Below are 18,300 nucleotides of genomic sequence, written 5' to 3' on the forward strand. Positions count from 1 at the left end.
CATCTCTCAGAAAACCTTCAAACAGTTTACCCACAACAGATGTTAAACTTACCGGCCTATAGTTTCCAGGCTCTGTTTTTGGACCCTTTTTGAGTATTGGTACATTTGCTATGCGCCAATCCTGTGGGACATTCCCTGTAAGTATGTGCCGCGGTCAGCATAGCATCGCGACATATAATGGGTTAATCTGCCTGCTTCTGCTTTGACAGCGATGCCAGCGGATAAAGCAGGGGCCCAGCTGTCAGCTATAGCCAAGTCCCTGCACTGATCAGGCGCGCACAGCTCTGGTGCCCGCCTTGTCATCATGACACACTGCAGTTTACAGGAAGTCACTTCCCACTGTAACGTGGTTGTACGTCATATGTCGGGAAGGGGATAAGGCTGTTGTCTATGAGAGACATGATATAGATAGTTAAAAACAGAACCAAAGTACTTTATTCAAGATCATGCATTAAAACTGGGCTTGCACCCACTTAGTTGGAACAGGCAGATGGGATCTCAGGGTTGCTGGATAGAGTTAAGACCTTAAGATGATCACTAACGAGCGTTCGCATGAATGCTCGTTATCGAACATCTGGCAGTGTAATACTGCCGCCAATTACGAACAAACAATAAAAAAAAATCCTGGCTTTCTGGCGGCAGATCGCGCCACTGACATCATAATTACTGCAGAAGTGGTAGCTGCAAATACAGTGAAGGAGTTTAAGCATGCATGGGATAGGCATAAGGCCATCCTTCATATAAGATAGGGCCAGGGGCTATTCATAGTATTCAGTATATTGGGCAGACTAGATGGGCCAAATGGTTCTTATCTGCCAACACATTCTATGTTTCTATGGGAACTCTTTATTGAGATGCTAAAACCTTTGGTAGACAGCGCGTTTTAGACTTCTGGGGCTGTTTTTTCAAGTCTGAAGGGAATAGAGAAAGCTTTTTCTTATGTTATCAGCCGTATTTCCTACCTTAGAGCTCCGAAGCGCATTGACTCACAGGTTTTCAATAAAGAGTTCTTAGTGGTTTTGTTGCTACACAGAATAGATGTCTGTTCCAGGTCAGACCATCGTGGTCTAATTGTCCTGCCTTCTTCCCTATCGTAAATTTAAAAGGGGTTATCTCTGATAGGACAACCCCTTTAATTCTTGTAAATGGAAGACAAGTTTCTAAGGAATTGAGGACCTGTAATTGGCCTTTTACAGCTGTGGTTTAATGGGTTAGACTCTGTGGAAGCTTTCTTGGTTTCAATGTATGTTCCCTTTTTTTTTATTTTTTTTTAGGAATTCTTATAAATACTATTCATTGATTTTTTTTTTTTTTTTTTTTTTTTTATGTTACACTTGAAAACCTCTTATCTTCATTTTATGACTATATTTTAATATATTTTGCTCATTGTATGGACTGTTCACAAAGAAATGATAAATGACAAAAAATGTGTTACTTTTTCTCAGGTGACGATAGAACAAGAGGCTCCGATGGACATCATCTTTTATCTCCGAGTTATGAAGGAGAAGAAAATCAGTCAGAAAGTGGCAAATATAGTCTGGGTGAAATTTTTGCTTGTTCTGAATGTGGAAAACATTTTAAAGAGAAATCTCATCATTCCACGCATCAGAGAATTCACAAAAATGAACAGCCATTTTCATGTCCTGAATGTGGGAGATGTTTAACAAAAAGTGATTTTGAGATAAAACATCAGAGAAGTCACACAGGGAAGAAGCCATTTTCAGCACATGTGACATCTTTTAGCCAGCAATCAAGTCTTATGGATCATCTAAGAAGTCACACAGGGGAGAAGCCAATTTCCTGTTCAGAATGTGGAAAATGTTGTGCAACTCAATCTAAACTTCTTATACATCAGAGAAGTCACACAGGGGAGAAGCCATATTCTTGTTCAGAATGTGAAAAATTCTTTGCAACTCAATCAAATCTTCTTATACATCAGAGAATTCACACAGGGGAGAAACCGTTTTCATGTCCCGAATGTGAGAAGGGTTTTAGTCAGAAATCACATCTTATTGAACATCTTAGAAGTCACACAGGGGAGAAGCCATTTTCATGTTCAGAATGTGAAAAATGCTTTGCTACTCAATCAAAACTCCTTAAACATCAGAGAATTCACACAGGGGAGAAGCCATTCTCATGTCCTGAATGTAAAAAATGTTTTTGTCAGAAATCAAATCTTATGCAACATCTAAGAACTCACACAGGAGAGAAGCCATTTTCATGTTCAGAATGTGGGAAATGTTTTAACTATCAATCAGATCTTGCTAAACATCAGAGAAGTCACACAGGAGAGAAACCATATTTATGTCCCGAATGTGGAAAGTGTTTTACCTATAAATCTGTTCTTGTTAAACATCAGAGAAGTCACACAGGGGAGAAGCCATTTTCATGTTCAGAATGCGGAAAATATTTTTGCCAAAAATGGGGTCTTGTTAAACATCAGAAAATTCACACTGCGGAGAAGCCGTTTTAATTGTCTGATTGTAGTGTGCAGGCAGCAGTGTGTGTGTGTGTATGCTGGGAGCAGTGTGTGTGTGCAGGCAGCAGGGGCAGCAGTGTGTATGTGCAGGCAGCAGGGGGAGCAGTGTGTGTTTGTGTAAATGCATACAGAGTTAAAATCTGCCCTTGGTACAGGAGGACTTGGAGAATGACTTTTCTTTTTGGGTAGAAGTTTATCAGCATGACTCATCTTGACTTGGCAATCTTTGCTCACTTTTCCTTGAAAAAAACACTCCAGATCTGTCAGATTGTGAAGGCATCTCCTGTGTTCAGTCCTCTTTGGTCAATGCACAGATTTTCAATTGGATTCAGGCCTGGGCTCTGGCTGGGCCATTCCAAAACCTTGATCTTCTTCTGGAGAAGTTATTTTGTTGATGTTGAGGTATGCTTTGGGTCGTTGTCATGCTAAAAATTGAAATTCATCTCCAGCTTTTTAGCAGAAGCCTGAAGGTTTTGTGCCAAATTTGGAACTGTTCGTAATTCCCTCCACCTTGACTAAAGCCCCAGTTCCAGCTGCAGTAATCGGCTCCACATTATAATGCTGTCTCCACCATGCTTCTGTGTGGGTATGGTATCCTTTTGGTGATGCACAGTGTTGTCTTTGCGGTAAACCTACCTCTTAGAATTATGGCCAAAAAGTTGAACCTTAGTCTCATCAGACCTTAACACGTTTTCCCACATGCTTTCTACAGACTTGATGTAGGATTTGGCAAAGCATAGCTGAACTTGGACATTTTCCGTTGTAGGAAGTGGCTTTGTCTTGAACCTTACCCCACAGTCCAGACATATGAAGAATAAGGGAGATTGTTGTCACATCCAGTACTTTCCAGAAATTCCTGCAGCTCCATAAATGTTGCTGTAGGCCTCTTGGTAGCCATCTGGACGAATTTTTATCAATTCCTAGTGATGTCACTTCTTGATGACCGTCTTCACTGTGTTCCATGGTGTATCCAATGCCTTGGAAAATCTTTTTGTACCCTTCTGTTACCTATCAGCAATGAGATTCCTTTGATGTGTTGTACCGTGATGGTCAGTTTGCAGTGTTCGCCAGCGAACGCATGCGGGCTGCCATCTTTAATAAGGTAGACTCACCCGTCCAGCGATGCACAGGTAAGCCCTCACCTGTGCCGGGAGCCGGTCTGAAATCAAATGCAGTCACTGGGAGCAGGAAGTTCAGAGAACAGCCGCCGGAGGCCTTCATCGGGCTGTTCTCGGAACTGCCTGCTCCCGGTGACTGCATTTGATTTCAGAAGAATGAAAGAAAACCGGTACTCCCAAAAATCTTTGCTGGTGATAGATTTATTGGTCTCTCATATGACGCGCTGCGTTTCGGCACTCATAGGTGCCTTTTTCAAACAAGAAGTGAGCAGCAGTATGATGCACTCATACTGCTGCTCACTTCTTGTTTGAAAAAGGCACCTGTTAGTGCCGAAACGCAGCGCGTCATATGAGTGACCAATAAATCTATCACCAGCAAAGATTTTTGGGAGTGCCGGTTTTCTTTCATTCTTCTGATTTTGGGATTACGTCCACACAAACCGAGCACCCCTCAACCAGTACGCTGTGCTGCCTGACTTCATTACACTGCATTTGATTTGAGACCAGCTCCTGGCACAGGTAAGGGCTTACCTGTGCATCGCCGGACGGGCGAGTCTACCTTACTAAAGATGGCAGCCCGCATGTGTTCGCTGGCAAACACTGCAAACTGACCATCACTGGTGTTGTATACTGTTTATGGATAATGGCTTTTGCTGTAAAATGAAACTAAGACAATGTCAGTAAAACTTTATATTCCACTATTTGCTTATGCTGCGCCCGTGTAATTATTGTACATAATGTACTATGAAGAGGAATGAGTGGACTGCCCTGTACGGTCTGTATGTAACGTCTTATAGAGTGGAATGAGTGGACTGCCCTGTACGGTCTGTATGTAACGTCTTATAGAGTGGAATGAGCCGACTGCCCTGTATGGTCTGTATGTAACGTCTTATAGAGTGGAATGAGTGGACTGCCCTGTATGGTCTGTATGTAATGTCTTATAGAGTGGAATAAGTGGACTGCCCTGTATGGTCTGTATGTAACGTCTTATAGAGTGGAATGAGCCGACTGCCCTGTATGGTCTGTATGTAACGTCTTATAGAGTGGAATGAGTGGACTGCCCTGTATGGTCTGTATGTAACGTCTTATAGAGTGGAATGAGCCGACTGCCCTGTATGGTCTGTATGTAACGTCTTATAGAGTGGAATGAGCCGACTGCCCTGTATGGTCTGTATGTAACGTCTTATAGAGTGGAATGAGTGGACTGCCCTGTATGGTCTGTATGTAACGTCTTATAGAGTGGAATGAGTGGACTGCCCTGTATGGTCTGTATGTAACGTCTTATAGAGTGGAATGAGTGGACTGCCCTGTATGGTCTGTATGTAACGTCTTATAGAGTGGAATGAGTGGACTGCCCTGTATGGTCTGTATGTAACGTCTTATAGAGTGGAATGAGCCGACTGCGCTTCCTGACCCAAATTTTTTAAATCTCCCGTTATTTTATGTGGTAATAAATTCGGAATGCTTTTACTTATCCATGTTATATTTTTTTGTGACACGTCGTACTTTATTGATAAAAAAGAAAAATCCAAAGTGTAAGAAAAATTTAGAAAAATTAGCAATTTTCCAGATTTGAATTCCTCTGCTTTTAAGACGGATAGCGATACCTCACAAAATAGTTAATAACTTTACCCATATGTCTACTTTATGTTGGCATCATTTTGGAAATGTCATTTTATTTATATTTTTGGACGTTAGAAGGCTTAGAATTTTTTACATTTTCTAGAAAATAGCCATAATTGACTTTAAGGGTCTTTTTTTTTTTTTTTTTTTTGAGAGCCTGAGGGTCAGTAAGACCAATCACAGGCAACTATGGTCAGCAGTTTCCTGTTTAAAGTAGCACTCCCACATCAAATGTTATTCTCTGATGGATTAGAAATGTACAAAAATACCCGCTTATAATGCGTGCCAGTATAAAAAAAATACCCTCTTGTGTACTAGTACAAAAATGGTCCCTTATATGTGCAGTACAAAAAATACCCCCTCATGACCTATTTTTAGTACAGAAATTCCCTGGACGCGTTCAGACTGGGGCTCAATATTGTACTGACCGCAGAGGATGATTTCCTATTATATCTGCAACAAGGTCTGTAGCGCTGCACGTAGACACAGGAGCTGACAATCTAATCCTGTACAGTAAGATGGCTTCACATGAATGGAACTGATTTTCATTCACTGAAATTTTCTGCACCAAAATCTGCAATTTCTAAAACCACAAACATAAATGACGCGGATGTGGAAGTCAGAATACAAAGTACTTCATACACTTTCCTGGTACTATGTTACACACAGATCCTTCCACACGAATCTGCATTGTGTGAACGCATCATTAGGGCTATGTGATCATATAAGTGCGGCACAATAACCCCACGGGCGGCCCGATGCGCACTATGATGATGTGCGCTCCCATGCGCAAGATGTATGCCGCTCCGGGACATACGGTCATGTGCATGAGCCCTTACACGGACATAACATGCAGTGTTTTGCTCCACCCCTCCAGTCTTCTCTCACACACAGTCCCATGTAAATAACATCACTCTCCCCCCAGTCTTCTCTCACACACAGTCCCATGTAAATAACATCACTCCTCCAGTCTTCTCTCATACAGTCCCATGTAAATACCATCACTCCTCTCCCTCCAGTCTTCTCTCACATACAGCCCCATGTAAATAACATCACTCCCTCCAGTCTTCTCTCACATACAGTCCCATGTAAATCCCCCTCTCCTCAGCAGTACACATGTATAGACGAGCTCACTGCTTTCTGTTCTCTGGAGGCCCCGCCCCTTCCGGTGACGTCACGCCTCCCAGGATCACATGACCAGTGAAGTGTACACAAGGTCTCACAGTGCAGGGAGAAGATACAGACTCCATGGTGGCTGAGCCAGGACCCCAGCACTGCTACCCACTGAGCCACCCTGCTGCCCAGAGCCTGGACTGGAGGAGTGAAGGGTAAGTGACCGGAGATCCTGTCCTGTGACTACAACCCCCATCATGCTGCAGGACCAGCCCCAAATGTCATTATAGGGTTAAACATAAGAGGTGTATAGGGGGAGAGCAGTGTGTGTGTGCAGGCAGCAGGGGGAGCAGTGTGTGTGTGTGTGTGCAGGCAGCAGGGGGAGCAGTGTGTGTACAGGCAGCGGGGGGAGCAGTGTGTGTGTGCAGGCAGCAGGGGGAGCAGTGTGTGTGTGCAGGCAGCAGGGGGAGCAGTGTGTGTGTGCAGGCAGCAGGGGGAGCAGTGTGTGTGCGCAGGCAGCAGGGGGAGCAGTGTGTGTGTGCAGGCAGCAGGGGGAGCAGTGTGTGTGCGCAGGCAGCAGGGGGAGCAGTGTGTGTGCGCAGGCAGCAGGGGCAGCTGTGTGTGTGCAGGCAGCAGGGGGAGCAGTGTGTGTGTGCAGGCAGCAGGGGGAGCAGTGTGTGTGTGCAGGCAGCGGGGGGAGCAGTGTGTGTGTGTGTGCAGGCAGCGGGGGGAGCAGTGTGTGTGTGCAGGCAGCAGGGGCAGCAGTGTGTGTGTGCAGGCAGCAGGGGGAGCAGTGTGTGTGTGCAGGCAGCAGGGGGAGCAGTGTGTGTGTGTGTGCAGGCAGCAGGGGCAGCAGTGTGTGTGCGCAGGCAGCAGGGGGAGCAGTGTGTGTGCGCAGGCAGCAGGGGCAGCAGTGTGTGTGTGCAGGCAGCAGGGGGAGCAGTGTGTGTGTGCAGGCAGCAGGGGGAGCAGTGTGTGCAGGCAGCAGGGGGAGCAGTGTGTGTGTGCAGGCAACAGGGGGAGCAGTGTGTGTGTGCAGGCAGCAGGGGGAGCAGTGTGTGTGTGCAGGCAACAGGGGGAGCAGTGTGTGTGTGTGCAGGCAGCAAGGGGAGCAGTGTGTGTGTGCAGGCAGCAGGGGGAGCAGTGTGTGTGTGCAGGCAGCAGGGGGAGCAGTGTGTGTGTGCAGGCAGCAGGGGGAGCAGTGTGTGTGTGCAGGCAGCAGGGGGAGCTGTGTGTGTGTGTGCAGGCAGCAGGGGGGAGAAGTGTGTGCAGGCAGCAGGGGGAGCAGTGTGTGTGTGCAGGCAGCAGGGGGGAGCAGTGTGTGCAGGCAGCAGGGGGAGCAGTGTGTGTGTGCAGGCAGCAGGGGCAGCAGTGTGTGTGTGCAGGCAGCAGGGGGAGCAGTGTGTGTGTGTGTGCAGGCAGCAGGGTGAGCAGTGTGTGTGTGCAGGGAGCAGGTTATGTGTGCAGGCAGCAGGGGGAGCAGTGTGTGTGTGCAGGCAGCAGGGGGAGCAGTGTGTGTGTGCAGGCAGCGGGGGGAGCAGTGTGTGTGTGCAGGCAGCAGGGTGAGCAGTGTGTGTGTGCAGGCAGCAGGGGGAGCAGTGTGTATGTGTGTGTGCAGGCAGCAGGGGGAGCAGTGTGTATGTGTGCAAGCAGCAGGGGGAGCAGTGTGTGTGTGCAAGCAGCAGGGGGAGCAGGTTGTCTGTGCAGGCAGCAGGGGAAGCAGTGTGTGTGTGCAGGCAGCAGGGGGAGCAGTGTGTGTGTGTCTGCGTGTGTGCAGGCAGCAGGGGGAGCAGTGTGTGTGTGCAAGCAGCAGGGGGAGCAGTGTGTGTGTGTGTGCAAGCAGCAGGGGGAGCAGTGTGTGTGTGCAGGCAGCAGGGGGAGCAGTGTGTGTGTGTGCAGGCAGCAGGGGGAGCAGTGTGTGTGTGCTGGCAGCAGGGGGAGCAGTGTGTGTGTGTGCAGGCAGCAGGGGGAGCAGTGTGTGTGTGCAAGCAGCAGAGGGAGCAGTGTGTGCAAGCAGCAGGGGGAGCAGTGTGTGTGTGCGGGCAGCAGGGGGAGCAGTGTGTGTGTGCGGGCAGCAGGGGGAGCAGTGTGTGTGTGCGGGCAGCAGGGGGAGCAGTGTGTGTGTGCAGGCAGCAGGGGGAGCAGTGTGTGCGGGCAGCAGGGGGAGCAGTGTGTGTGTGCGGGCAGCAGGGGGAGCAGTGTGTGTGTGCAAGCAGCAGAGGGAGCAGTGTGTGCAGGCAGCAGGGGGAGCAGTGTGTGTGTGCGGGCAGCAGGGGGAGCAGTGTGTGTGTGCAGGCAGCAGAGGGAGCAGTGTGTGCAGGCAGCAGGGGGAGCAGTGTGTGTGTGCAGGCAGCAGGGGGAGCAGTGTGTGTGTGCAGGCAGCAGGGAGAGCAGTGTGTGTGTGCAGGCAGCAGGGAGAGCAGTGTGTGTGTGCAGGCAGCAGGGGGAGCAGTGTGTGTGTGCAGGCAGCAGGGGGAGCAGTGTGTGTGTGCAGGCAGCAGAGGGAGCAGTGTGTGTGTGTGCAGGCAGCAGGGGGAGCAGTGTGTGTGTGCAGGCAGCAGGGGGAGCAGTGTGTGTGTGCAGGCAGCAGGGGGAGCAGTGTGTGTGTGCAGGCAGCAGAGGGAGCAGTGTGTGTGTGTGCAGGCAGCAGGGGGAGCAGTGTGTGTGTGCAGGCAGCAGGGGGAGCAGTGTGTGCAGATAATGATTTTTGTCGGATGATAATAGTGAACAGTAGAAGAAGCTCCAGGGCTCATGGATGAAGCAGTGAAGATCTTCAGTCCATATTTTTCCTACGTGAAGTTTCCGGAACGTTTGGTTATGGTTATGGATTATTGGTTATGGATCACTGGTCTCCACTGCGTCATCGATCTGCTGCCTCTTCTACAGTTTGGACTATTGTGGAGGTGATTGGGCCTCATCACCAGTGAAGGCGTCCACCTGTGTGTAAGGACTGCGTGATTGTACGGAAAACACTTATTCAATTCAATTATTTATGCTAAGTAATAAATGACTGAATTGTGTTATGTAAAGTGACGTCATGTGATCTATGTAAAAACGGGGGCGTTTTTTGGAAATTGTTGCCGTCTAAATACAGAAAAAGATCCTTAAGAAAACGGTCACATGCGAATGAATTTCATCTCTAAACGATGTGTGTCTGGAGCACCTCAGCCTCGTCCGACTCCTGTATATTAACCTTCTGGACGTTTAAGGGTCCATTCACACGTCCGTTGTTTCTTTCCTGATCTGTTCCGTTTTTTGCTGAACAGATCTGGACCCATTCATTTTCAATGGGTCCTGAAAAAAATCAGACATTGAGCTGTCCGTTTTTTTCCAGGACCCATTGAAAATGAATGGGTCCAGATCTGGTCCAGATCTGTTCAGCAAAAAACGGAACAGATCAGGAAAGAAAAAAACGGACGTGTGAATGGACCCTTAGCTTTAATTTCTGGAGGTCTCCTTCGATGCCTCCTTCACGTTGGTGGCTGAGGCCCGGCTCACCGTGTCTGCCCCTGCGCTTCCCACTATCAGGGCTTGTCGTCATCTTTTCCTTCAATTTCTTTTATTCATATTGGTCTGGAGCTGACAGTGCTGCAGGGTGGTCTGACAGCTCGGTGGTGGCCGGGGTCAGGATGTCTGCATCTGTGGCCACGGACTGATGTTCCCGATAATTGCCTCATCGTTAGCAGAAATAACGGCTGCGCTTACATGCAGCAATCATCTTAAATGGTTCCAAAATGGGAAAAGAAAAGGGTTACTATGCATAGTGAGGGCCAAAGTTTACATACAGAGGGTTTCCATGCTGGGAGTATGTTACCTCAGGAAGACTTATCTGCTCCGGTCCAGTGCCTGCTCTCCACTTCCCGATCTGTCAGTCTCCAGTTTGTTTTATATATTTTCTTGTTTTACTCCCATATATATCGCTGACATATTCCGCCGCGCTGTACAGACATTAACATTGCCTGGTGTCTCCAACAGAGCTCACAATCTAATGCAGATGTTGTCCTTGGTCAGTTTCGATCCTAGGGCCCCTGCCCCGGAAGGCACCACTGCTAACCACTGAGCCACCATGCTGCCTTGTTTACTGATATACTGGATATAGATGGGGTCACTTGTGCATTTGCAGCCAAAAACTGGCCTCAGTGGTGACGTGTCCCCAAATGGCATGTGATCCAGCGGTAAATTGCTACTTGAGGACACATCTCTGCTGATGCCAGTTGGCTGCAGTAGCGCATTTGACCCCAGAGAGAAGTGAACAAACTTGGGGACTGAGAGATTGCTGAATGCAGCCAGGACGCCCGGCCTGTATAAAGCTCCTGTCAATCACCAATGGACAATAGAACGCATGTTCATTAGGTGAAAGTATTCCTGATGCTTTCATCAAAATCGTTTTTTCTGGGCAGCAGATTGTCCTGTGGAAACCAGGATCTTCTGCCCACAAACAAATGTTTATGGAGACGAGTGATTGCTGTAGCAGTCCTCTATCCTCGTACAGTGGATGTCACTACTGTATGTAAGTACACCTCACATCGCCTCTGCTGAGTCGGCAGCAAGTTCATTCCCGAAAGGGGATCATAGCAATCAGGGCCGGCCTTAGGTGTTCAGGTGCCCTGTGCGAGCTAACCTTGTGGCGCCCCCCCCCCCCCCAAAAAAAAACAAAAAAACACTGCTTGTTGCATAGGCTGGCTGACTATCCAACCAAGTAGTTACCAGCCCGCACACCCCAAAGGCCGGTGTAATGTTATACTTCCCTACTTCGTGAGATTTCTCTACCCTCGTCACTTCCGGTCGCACCGGACATGACGTGAGGAGGTGTGCAGCGCCACGCAGGCGCACAACGACAGGTTAGGGAAATTTCACAGCAGAGTGCGCATGCGCCAGGAGCCTCGCCGGCGGTTAGGGTAGGGAAAAACTATGGGCCAGTGCGCAGGCGCAGTGATCGGATGGATGTTCTCAGCTGGACACCGGCCGACACTGCGCATGCACCAGGAGCCTGACCAGCGGTTAGGGAAGGGAAAAATTACGTACGGACCAGTGCTTTTTCCCTACCCTAACCGCTGGTGAGGCTCCCAGCGCATGCGCAGTGTCGGCCGGTGTCCAGCTGAGAACATCCATCCGATCACCGCACCTGTGCACTGGCCCATAATTTTTCCCTACCCTAACCGCCAGCGAGGCTCCCAGCGCATGCGCACTCTGCTGTGAAATTTCCCTAACCCGTCGTTGTGCGCAGTGCGCCCCCCCCCAATATAATAAACATTGGTGGTGCAGTGCGCCCCCCCAACACCCCAGTATAATAAACATTGGTGGCGCAGTGCGCCCCCCCCAATATAATAAACATTGGTGGCGCAGTGCGCCCCTCCCAACACCCCAGTATGATAAACATTGGTGGCGCAGTGCGCCCCCCCCCCCCAATATAATAAACATTGGTGGTGCAGTGCGCCCCCCCAACACCCCAGTATAATAAACATTGGTGGCGCAGTGCGCCCCCCCCAATATAATAAACATTGGTGGCGCAGTGCGCCCCTCCCAACACCCCAGTATGATAAACATTGGTGGCGCAGTGCGCCCCCCCAATATAATAAACATTGGCGCAGTACGCCCCCCCAATATAATAAACATTGGTGGTGCAGTGCGTCCCCCCTCAATATAATAAACATTGGTGGCGCAGTGGGCAGTGCCAATGAGGGTTAAAAAATAAAAAAATAATTAACTCACCTCCTCCAATTGATCGTCTCCTGTTCTTTCTTCAGGACTTGTCAAAGGACCTGTGGTGACATCACTGTGCTCATCACTGTGCTCATCACATGATCCATCACCATGGTAATGGAGCATGTGATGAGCTCAGTGACGTCACCACAGGTCCTGAACAAACAGGAGACCGGCAGCTGCGCGATCAACTGGAGGAGGTGAGTTAATTTTTTTTAATTATTTTTTAACCCTCATTGGCACTGCCCACTGCGCCACCAATGTTTCTTATACTGGGGTGTTGGGGGTGCGCACTGTGCCACCAACGTTTCTTATACAAATACAGGAGGCGGGTGCCGGAATCAAATAGCCGGCACCCGACCTTTGTGACAGCCAGGAGCTGTGATCAGCGGCAGTTAACCCCTCAGGTACCACACCTGAAGGGTTAACTCAACTGCAGCTGATCGCAGCTCCCTGTCACAGAGGTCGGGTGCCGGCTATTTGATTCCGGCACCCGCCTCCTGTATTTGTATTTCAGGTCAGTTATCTTCATTGGTGGCGCAGTGGCCACAGCCCCTCCCCTCCTCCTCCCGTCTCTCTTCTTATTGGCAGCGGCGGGGGCAGCAGGCAGGTCAGACACAGGGGAGGGGGAGATGGAGGGGGCGCCCCGAGGGAGAACACAAGTGCAGCCTCGCCTGCTGCCGCATATTACATTGCGAGCTGTCGGCCGCCCAGCGCCCCTGTTGCTAAGGCGCCCTGTGCGGCCGCACAGCCCGCACACCCCAAAGGCCGGCCCTGATAGCAATCAATCAGGCGCTGAATGTTCCTTGCTGGAAGCATTGTTCTCAAGCCTAAAGTTAAAGAAACATTGGCTACACTACCTGGACATAGCAGAAAGAGGAAGCTATAACCGCTGCTATCAGATTACTGAGGAGGTAGGTGGTCAAAAGCCTTGAGTGACTGTAAAAGACCCACAGCAAGTGGCAGTGGGCACTGAGGTTTCCATTCACATACTAAAGAGCATACTAAGTAGTCAAGGTCTCCATGTTTAAACTCCAAGATGTTCCCCTCAACTGACCAAAAAGCACAAGAAAAGTCAGCTCCAATATGCTCAAAACCAAATAAGCGACAGAAGTTTGGGGATTCTGGAGCAATGAAACAAAACTGGAACTTCTAAGGTCTGGGGATCACTGGTCTGTCTGAAGGAGTAAGAATGAAGCATACGCTGAAAAGAACAACCTGCCGAAGCATGCCAAACATTATTCCTTCTATGAGGAAGATGAACCTTGGGTGTCACTGGACCTTCCAACATGACAGTGACCCCAAGCGTACCTCAAAGTCCTGGTAGATTCTGGAGTGGCCATCACAGTTGGCTGGCTTGAACCTCATAAAAAAATCTTTGGTGGGCTTTGAAGAAGGCAGCTGCAGTACACAAACCCAAGAATATTCAGGAACTGGAGGTCATTGCCCATGGGTAATTGGTTAAAACTCCTCAGGAATGCTGCCAAAAGCTGTTGTCTATCTATGTATCATGTTTTCAGTAGGTCATAACAGAAAAAGGGTGCTCTACTAAGTACTAAATACTCTTACCATAAAGGGATGAATAATTCTGAGAATTTAGTAGACAAAAAAAGTGGCATTTTGTGAAGAAACCACAACTGTTAGTGATGATGCCCAGGAGCTCTATTGTCATGTGTTTTTTTTTTTATTCATCTCACCTACCACCAATATTGCATGGCCTATGGTTTGCACCTACTTTTGTTGGTCAACCTGCTGTGAATATGGACACACCAACAACATGAGGCCACTTTTTTCTAGGGCCACTTTAAGATCCCAATCCACAACCAGGATGTTGTCTTTAGACCTGGCCCTCATAGCTCTGTGGTTCTGAGTGTGGATCTTGAAGATACTAGTAGTAGAGAAGAAAACTCAGAGCAGACAGGAGATGACGCAATGTTAAGTAGACATTTTATTGTATCTGCTCACCCTGGGAATGAGAGAGGATATGTGAGAGAGGAGTGGCTCAGGTACTAGACCCCGTGCTGGGGGCAGGAGGCTATCATAAGGCAGGTTCCCAGAGGTGCCCATAGCTACAGTCGCCCAGTGATGTTCCCAGAACAGTGGTCTGGTAGATGTGCCGCAGATGAAGTACAAGCAGATAGGTAGATGCTTTGATGAAATAAGGCACTTTTCAGGTGCAGGAAGCTCCCACAAGTACTGAGGGCTCAGTAGTCTCCAGAAAGCTGCAATGACTAAGCTCCCATTTACACAGGCAGATTATCTGGAACAAACGTTCATAAATGCTCGTTTTGATAATTGGCCCATGTAACTATGATGCACTCGTTTTTGTCACATAAAATCTTTTCGATTTAACATGAAACCAACATGGATTTATTCCCCAAACTTCACAGGTAACTTTCATCTCCTCATTACAGCATTGACTTCAAAATGGCTTCTGAGAACTTGAGGGAATAAATGCACTATTGGAATTGTTGCTTATACTAATATATAATATTATCATCAGCAATATATGTCCGATCCGTTGTATGCTAGGAATAGTTCTTTATAATCAATGGCTCCCTTTATAATCAGTGGCTCTATACTTCATATAATATCTTCTTCCTAATTTGATTTTACCCTCAATCCTCCACATTTTCCCACAGGTTCCTTAGGTACAGGACTATAACAGATAAAATATTCTTTGTAAAACGATGGTCCTTTCCATCAAAGGTCCATGAAGGATGGTGAAGAACAGAAGCCACATGGCTGCAGAGATATTAGACCTCGCTCTAGAGATCATCTTCTTGATAACTGGAGAGGTGAGAGTCTCACATGACATCACTCTTATCTCTAGTAATAAACCAGGTAAATGTCTGGAAAGGTGAAGACTTCTTAGAATCTCTGTAATGATCGGCGTCTCCTCATACACAGGATTACACAGTAGTGAAGAAGTCGTCTGATGAGTGTGTGACACCTCGTGCGTCAGGAGGACGGAGCAGGATCCAGAGCCTCATCACCGAGCCTCCACCTCATTCACTGATACATGAGCAGAAGATCCTAGAACTTACCAACAGGATCACTGACCTGCTGAGCGGAGAGGTGAGCGCTGCTGGGACATTATACAATAACGCCAAGGGAGGTGTCTGGTAATGACTGTATCATTGTGTTGTCAGGTTCCTGTAAGGTGTCAGGATGTCGTTGTCTATTTCTCCATGGAGGAGTGGGAGTATTTAGAAGGACACAAGGATCTGTACAAAGATGTCATGATGGAGAATCACGTCACTTCACCCGGTAAGAGGAGACCTTCCTTGATTATAGAGGAGAGACCAGGTTTGAGGGTCACCTAGACTTGCCCCTCATCTGATCGTGACTTACAGACAATGGGGGAGATTTATTAAACTGGTGTAAAGTATAACTGGCTTAGTTGCCCATAGCAACCAATCAGATTCCACCTTTCATTTTCCAAAGGAGCTGTGAAAAATAAAAGATGGAGTCTGATTGGTTGCTATGGGCAACTAAGCCAGTTCTACTTTTCACCACTTTGATAAATCTTCCCCAATGTATTCAGCCGCTGTGTGTATTTCCTATAGAAGGATCCAGTCACAGAAATCCACCAGAGAAATGTCCCAGTCCTCTGTGTCCCCAGTACTGCCCAGAGGAGAAGCCGAATGTCCTACTGGATCATCAGGATGTAATGATAGAGAATCACCAGCCCCTAATATCACCAGGTAAGAGGGGACCTTCCTCATAGAGGAGAGTCCAGGTTTGGGGGTCACCTAGACTCACCCCTCATCTGATCATCACATATAGACAATGTATTCAGTCACTGTGTATATTTCTATAGATGGATCCAGTCAGAGAAATCCACCAGAGAGATGTCCCAGTCCTCTTTATTCCCAGGACTGTCCAGAGGAGAAGCCACATTTTGCACTGGATCATCATGAACTTAAGATGGAGAATCACCAGCTCCTTATATCACCAGGTAAGAGAAGATCTTTCTGATTATAGAGAGAAGTCCAGGTTTGAGGATCACCTAGACTCACCCCTCATCTGATCATCACATATAGACAATGTATTCAGTCACTGTGTGTATTTCCTACAGATGGATCTAGTCAGAGAAATCCACCAGAAAGTTGTCCTAGTCCTCTATGTCCCCAGGGTTGTCCAGAGGAAGAGCAGGATAACTCACTGGATCATCAGGACATCACAATGGAGAATCATCAGCCCCTCACATCACCGGGTAAGAGGAGAGCTTCCTAATTATAGAGAAAAGTACAGGTTTGAGGATCACCTATACTCATATAGACAATGTCAGTCACTCTGTATATTTCCTATAGATGGATCCAGTCAGAGAAATCCACCAGAGAGATGTCCCAGTCCTCTATATTCCCAGGACTGTCCAGAGGAGAAGCAGAATGTCTTACTGTATGATCAGGTAGGTTAAGCTTAGATTCCTGTATAGATTGATGTAATGAAGCTTTCTCCTCATCTTCTCCAGTGGAGTGGATATTGGTGGTGGCTGTGGTTGGTCTTGGCAACAAATGGTTTCTGGTTTCATAGAAGATTGCGTTAAACTTCCACCTGTTTGGACATCCACTTGGTCATTGATATTCAGTGAGGATAAATGTAGAGTTCTGCAGTGTAGATGTAAATCATGGACTAAATGACAGCACAATGCCAATCAGTTGCTTGTAAGATGAGCAGAATACTGTCATGTGCAGTAAGAGGCATTGACTCAGGAGTTATGGACATAATCTTACTGCTTTACTAATCATTAGTGCAGCCTCATCTAGAATGTGCAGGTCAGTTCTGGGGGCCACAGGCGTCTAAGTGGGGACATGATACATCTGTATGAATATAGGAATGCAAGAAATGCGCTGATCAGCTTTACATATTAAAGTTCGCACTGGAGGAGATCCTTCTCTTTTAGGGCAGGTTGGGTCATCTTTTCTGGGGGTTTTGACCTTCTCTTGGATATAAGATAAACTAGGGTTCCTTTTCTTGTTCCTCATGTCCTTCATGTGTGATTCTTGCAGGAAAGTGATGGAAGTGGAAGGACGAGTGGCCTGGAGAACCCCACATCAGTGTCAGTGACTGGTAAGAGCCTTTCATAAATCCTGGGTTTTCTTCTGCCCTTATACATTGCAGACTGAGTTTACAGGAAACCTTCTCCCTTCTTTCAATGGAGAAAACGTATATGGAGTAGATCCCGGCTGATCGTTTTGAGTTCCTCATCCAGTGAGTTGGATCAGTTGATGTCCACATGTTGTATGTTTTCTGTTCTCGGTTATTTCAGGCTGAAAATATATGGACTGTACATTTCTTTATTAATGAGGTAATTGATAGGAAGTCAAGAAAAATGTCTTCCTAATGTTCCTGATTATTACTATCATGGTTTATAAGTCATTTAGAGCCACAACGTCCATCATATTCCTTGTCACTGGTACAGTGTGATAGAAGGTAGGTAAGAAATGCCTTACAGATGTAATTACTGTCACAAACAGATTGGAGGGAAATATACTGTAGATTTAATGTGGAGGTTGTAAGATATCTAGTGTTTTCATTTTAAAGATTAGTTTCTTAATATGTGGAGCTTGCAGCTCATGTACCAGTCTCTAGGCAGTATTGGGGTCCATGTACCAGTCTCTATGCAGTATTGGGGTCCATGTACCAGTCGCTAGGCAGTATTGGGGTCCATGTACCAGTCGCTAGGCAGTATTGGGGTCCATGTACCAGTCGCTAGGCAGTATTGGGGTCCATGTACCAGTCTCTAGGCAGTATTGGGATCCATGTACCAGTCTCTAGGCAGTATTGGGGTCCATGTACCAGTCGCTAGGCAGTATTGGGATCCATGTACCAGTCTCTAGGCAGTATTTGGGTCCGTGTACCAGTCTCTAGGCAGTATTGGGATCCGTGTACCAGTCTCTAGGCAGTATTGGGATCCGTGTACCAGTCTCTAGGCAGTATTGGGGATCGTGTACTACTCTCTAGGCAGTATTGGGGTCCGTGTACCAGTCTCTAGGCAGTATCGGGGTCCATGTACCAGTCTCTAGGCAGTATTGGGATCCGTGTACCAGTCTCTAGGCAGTATTGGGATTCGTGTACTACTCTCTAGGCAGTATCGGGGTCCATGTACTAGTCTCTAGGCAGTATCTGGGTCCATGTACTAGTCTCTAGGCAGTATTGGGATCCGTGTACCAGTCTCTAGGCAGTATTGGGATCGTGTACTAGTCTCTAGGCAGTATTGGGGTCCGTGTACCAGTCTCTAGGCAGTATTGAGGTCCA

At 47.6% G+C, this 18,300-nt stretch overlaps 2 protein-coding genes across 2 annotated transcripts in view; one reads left to right on the plus strand and one right to left on the minus strand.

Moving 5' to 3' along the window:
- Positions 1 to 18,300, minus strand: part of LOC120996578 — a 625,207-nt gene that overhangs the window by 131,489 nt on the left and 475,418 nt on the right. The gene's annotated exons all lie outside the window — the stretch shown is intronic.
- Positions 1 to 18,300, plus strand: part of LOC120996580 (zinc finger protein interacting with ribonucleoprotein K-like) — a 655,167-nt gene that overhangs the window by 11,986 nt on the left and 624,881 nt on the right. The window contains exons 3-7 of the mRNA XM_040426593.1: positions 14,947 to 15,114; positions 15,189 to 15,306; positions 15,606 to 15,743; positions 15,860 to 15,997; positions 16,118 to 16,255. Of these exons, the coding sequence (XP_040282527.1) occupies positions 14,947 to 15,114; positions 15,189 to 15,306; positions 15,606 to 15,743; positions 15,860 to 15,997; positions 16,118 to 16,255 (700 nt within the window). The remainder of the gene's footprint in view (positions 1 to 14,946; positions 15,115 to 15,188; positions 15,307 to 15,605; positions 15,744 to 15,859; positions 15,998 to 16,117; positions 16,256 to 18,300) is intronic.

The sequence above is a fragment of the Bufo bufo genome, chromosome 3 (assembly GCF_905171765.1).
Source record: "Bufo bufo chromosome 3, aBufBuf1.1, whole genome shotgun sequence".
Lineage (NCBI taxonomy): Eukaryota > Metazoa > Chordata > Amphibia > Anura > Bufonidae > Bufo > Bufo bufo.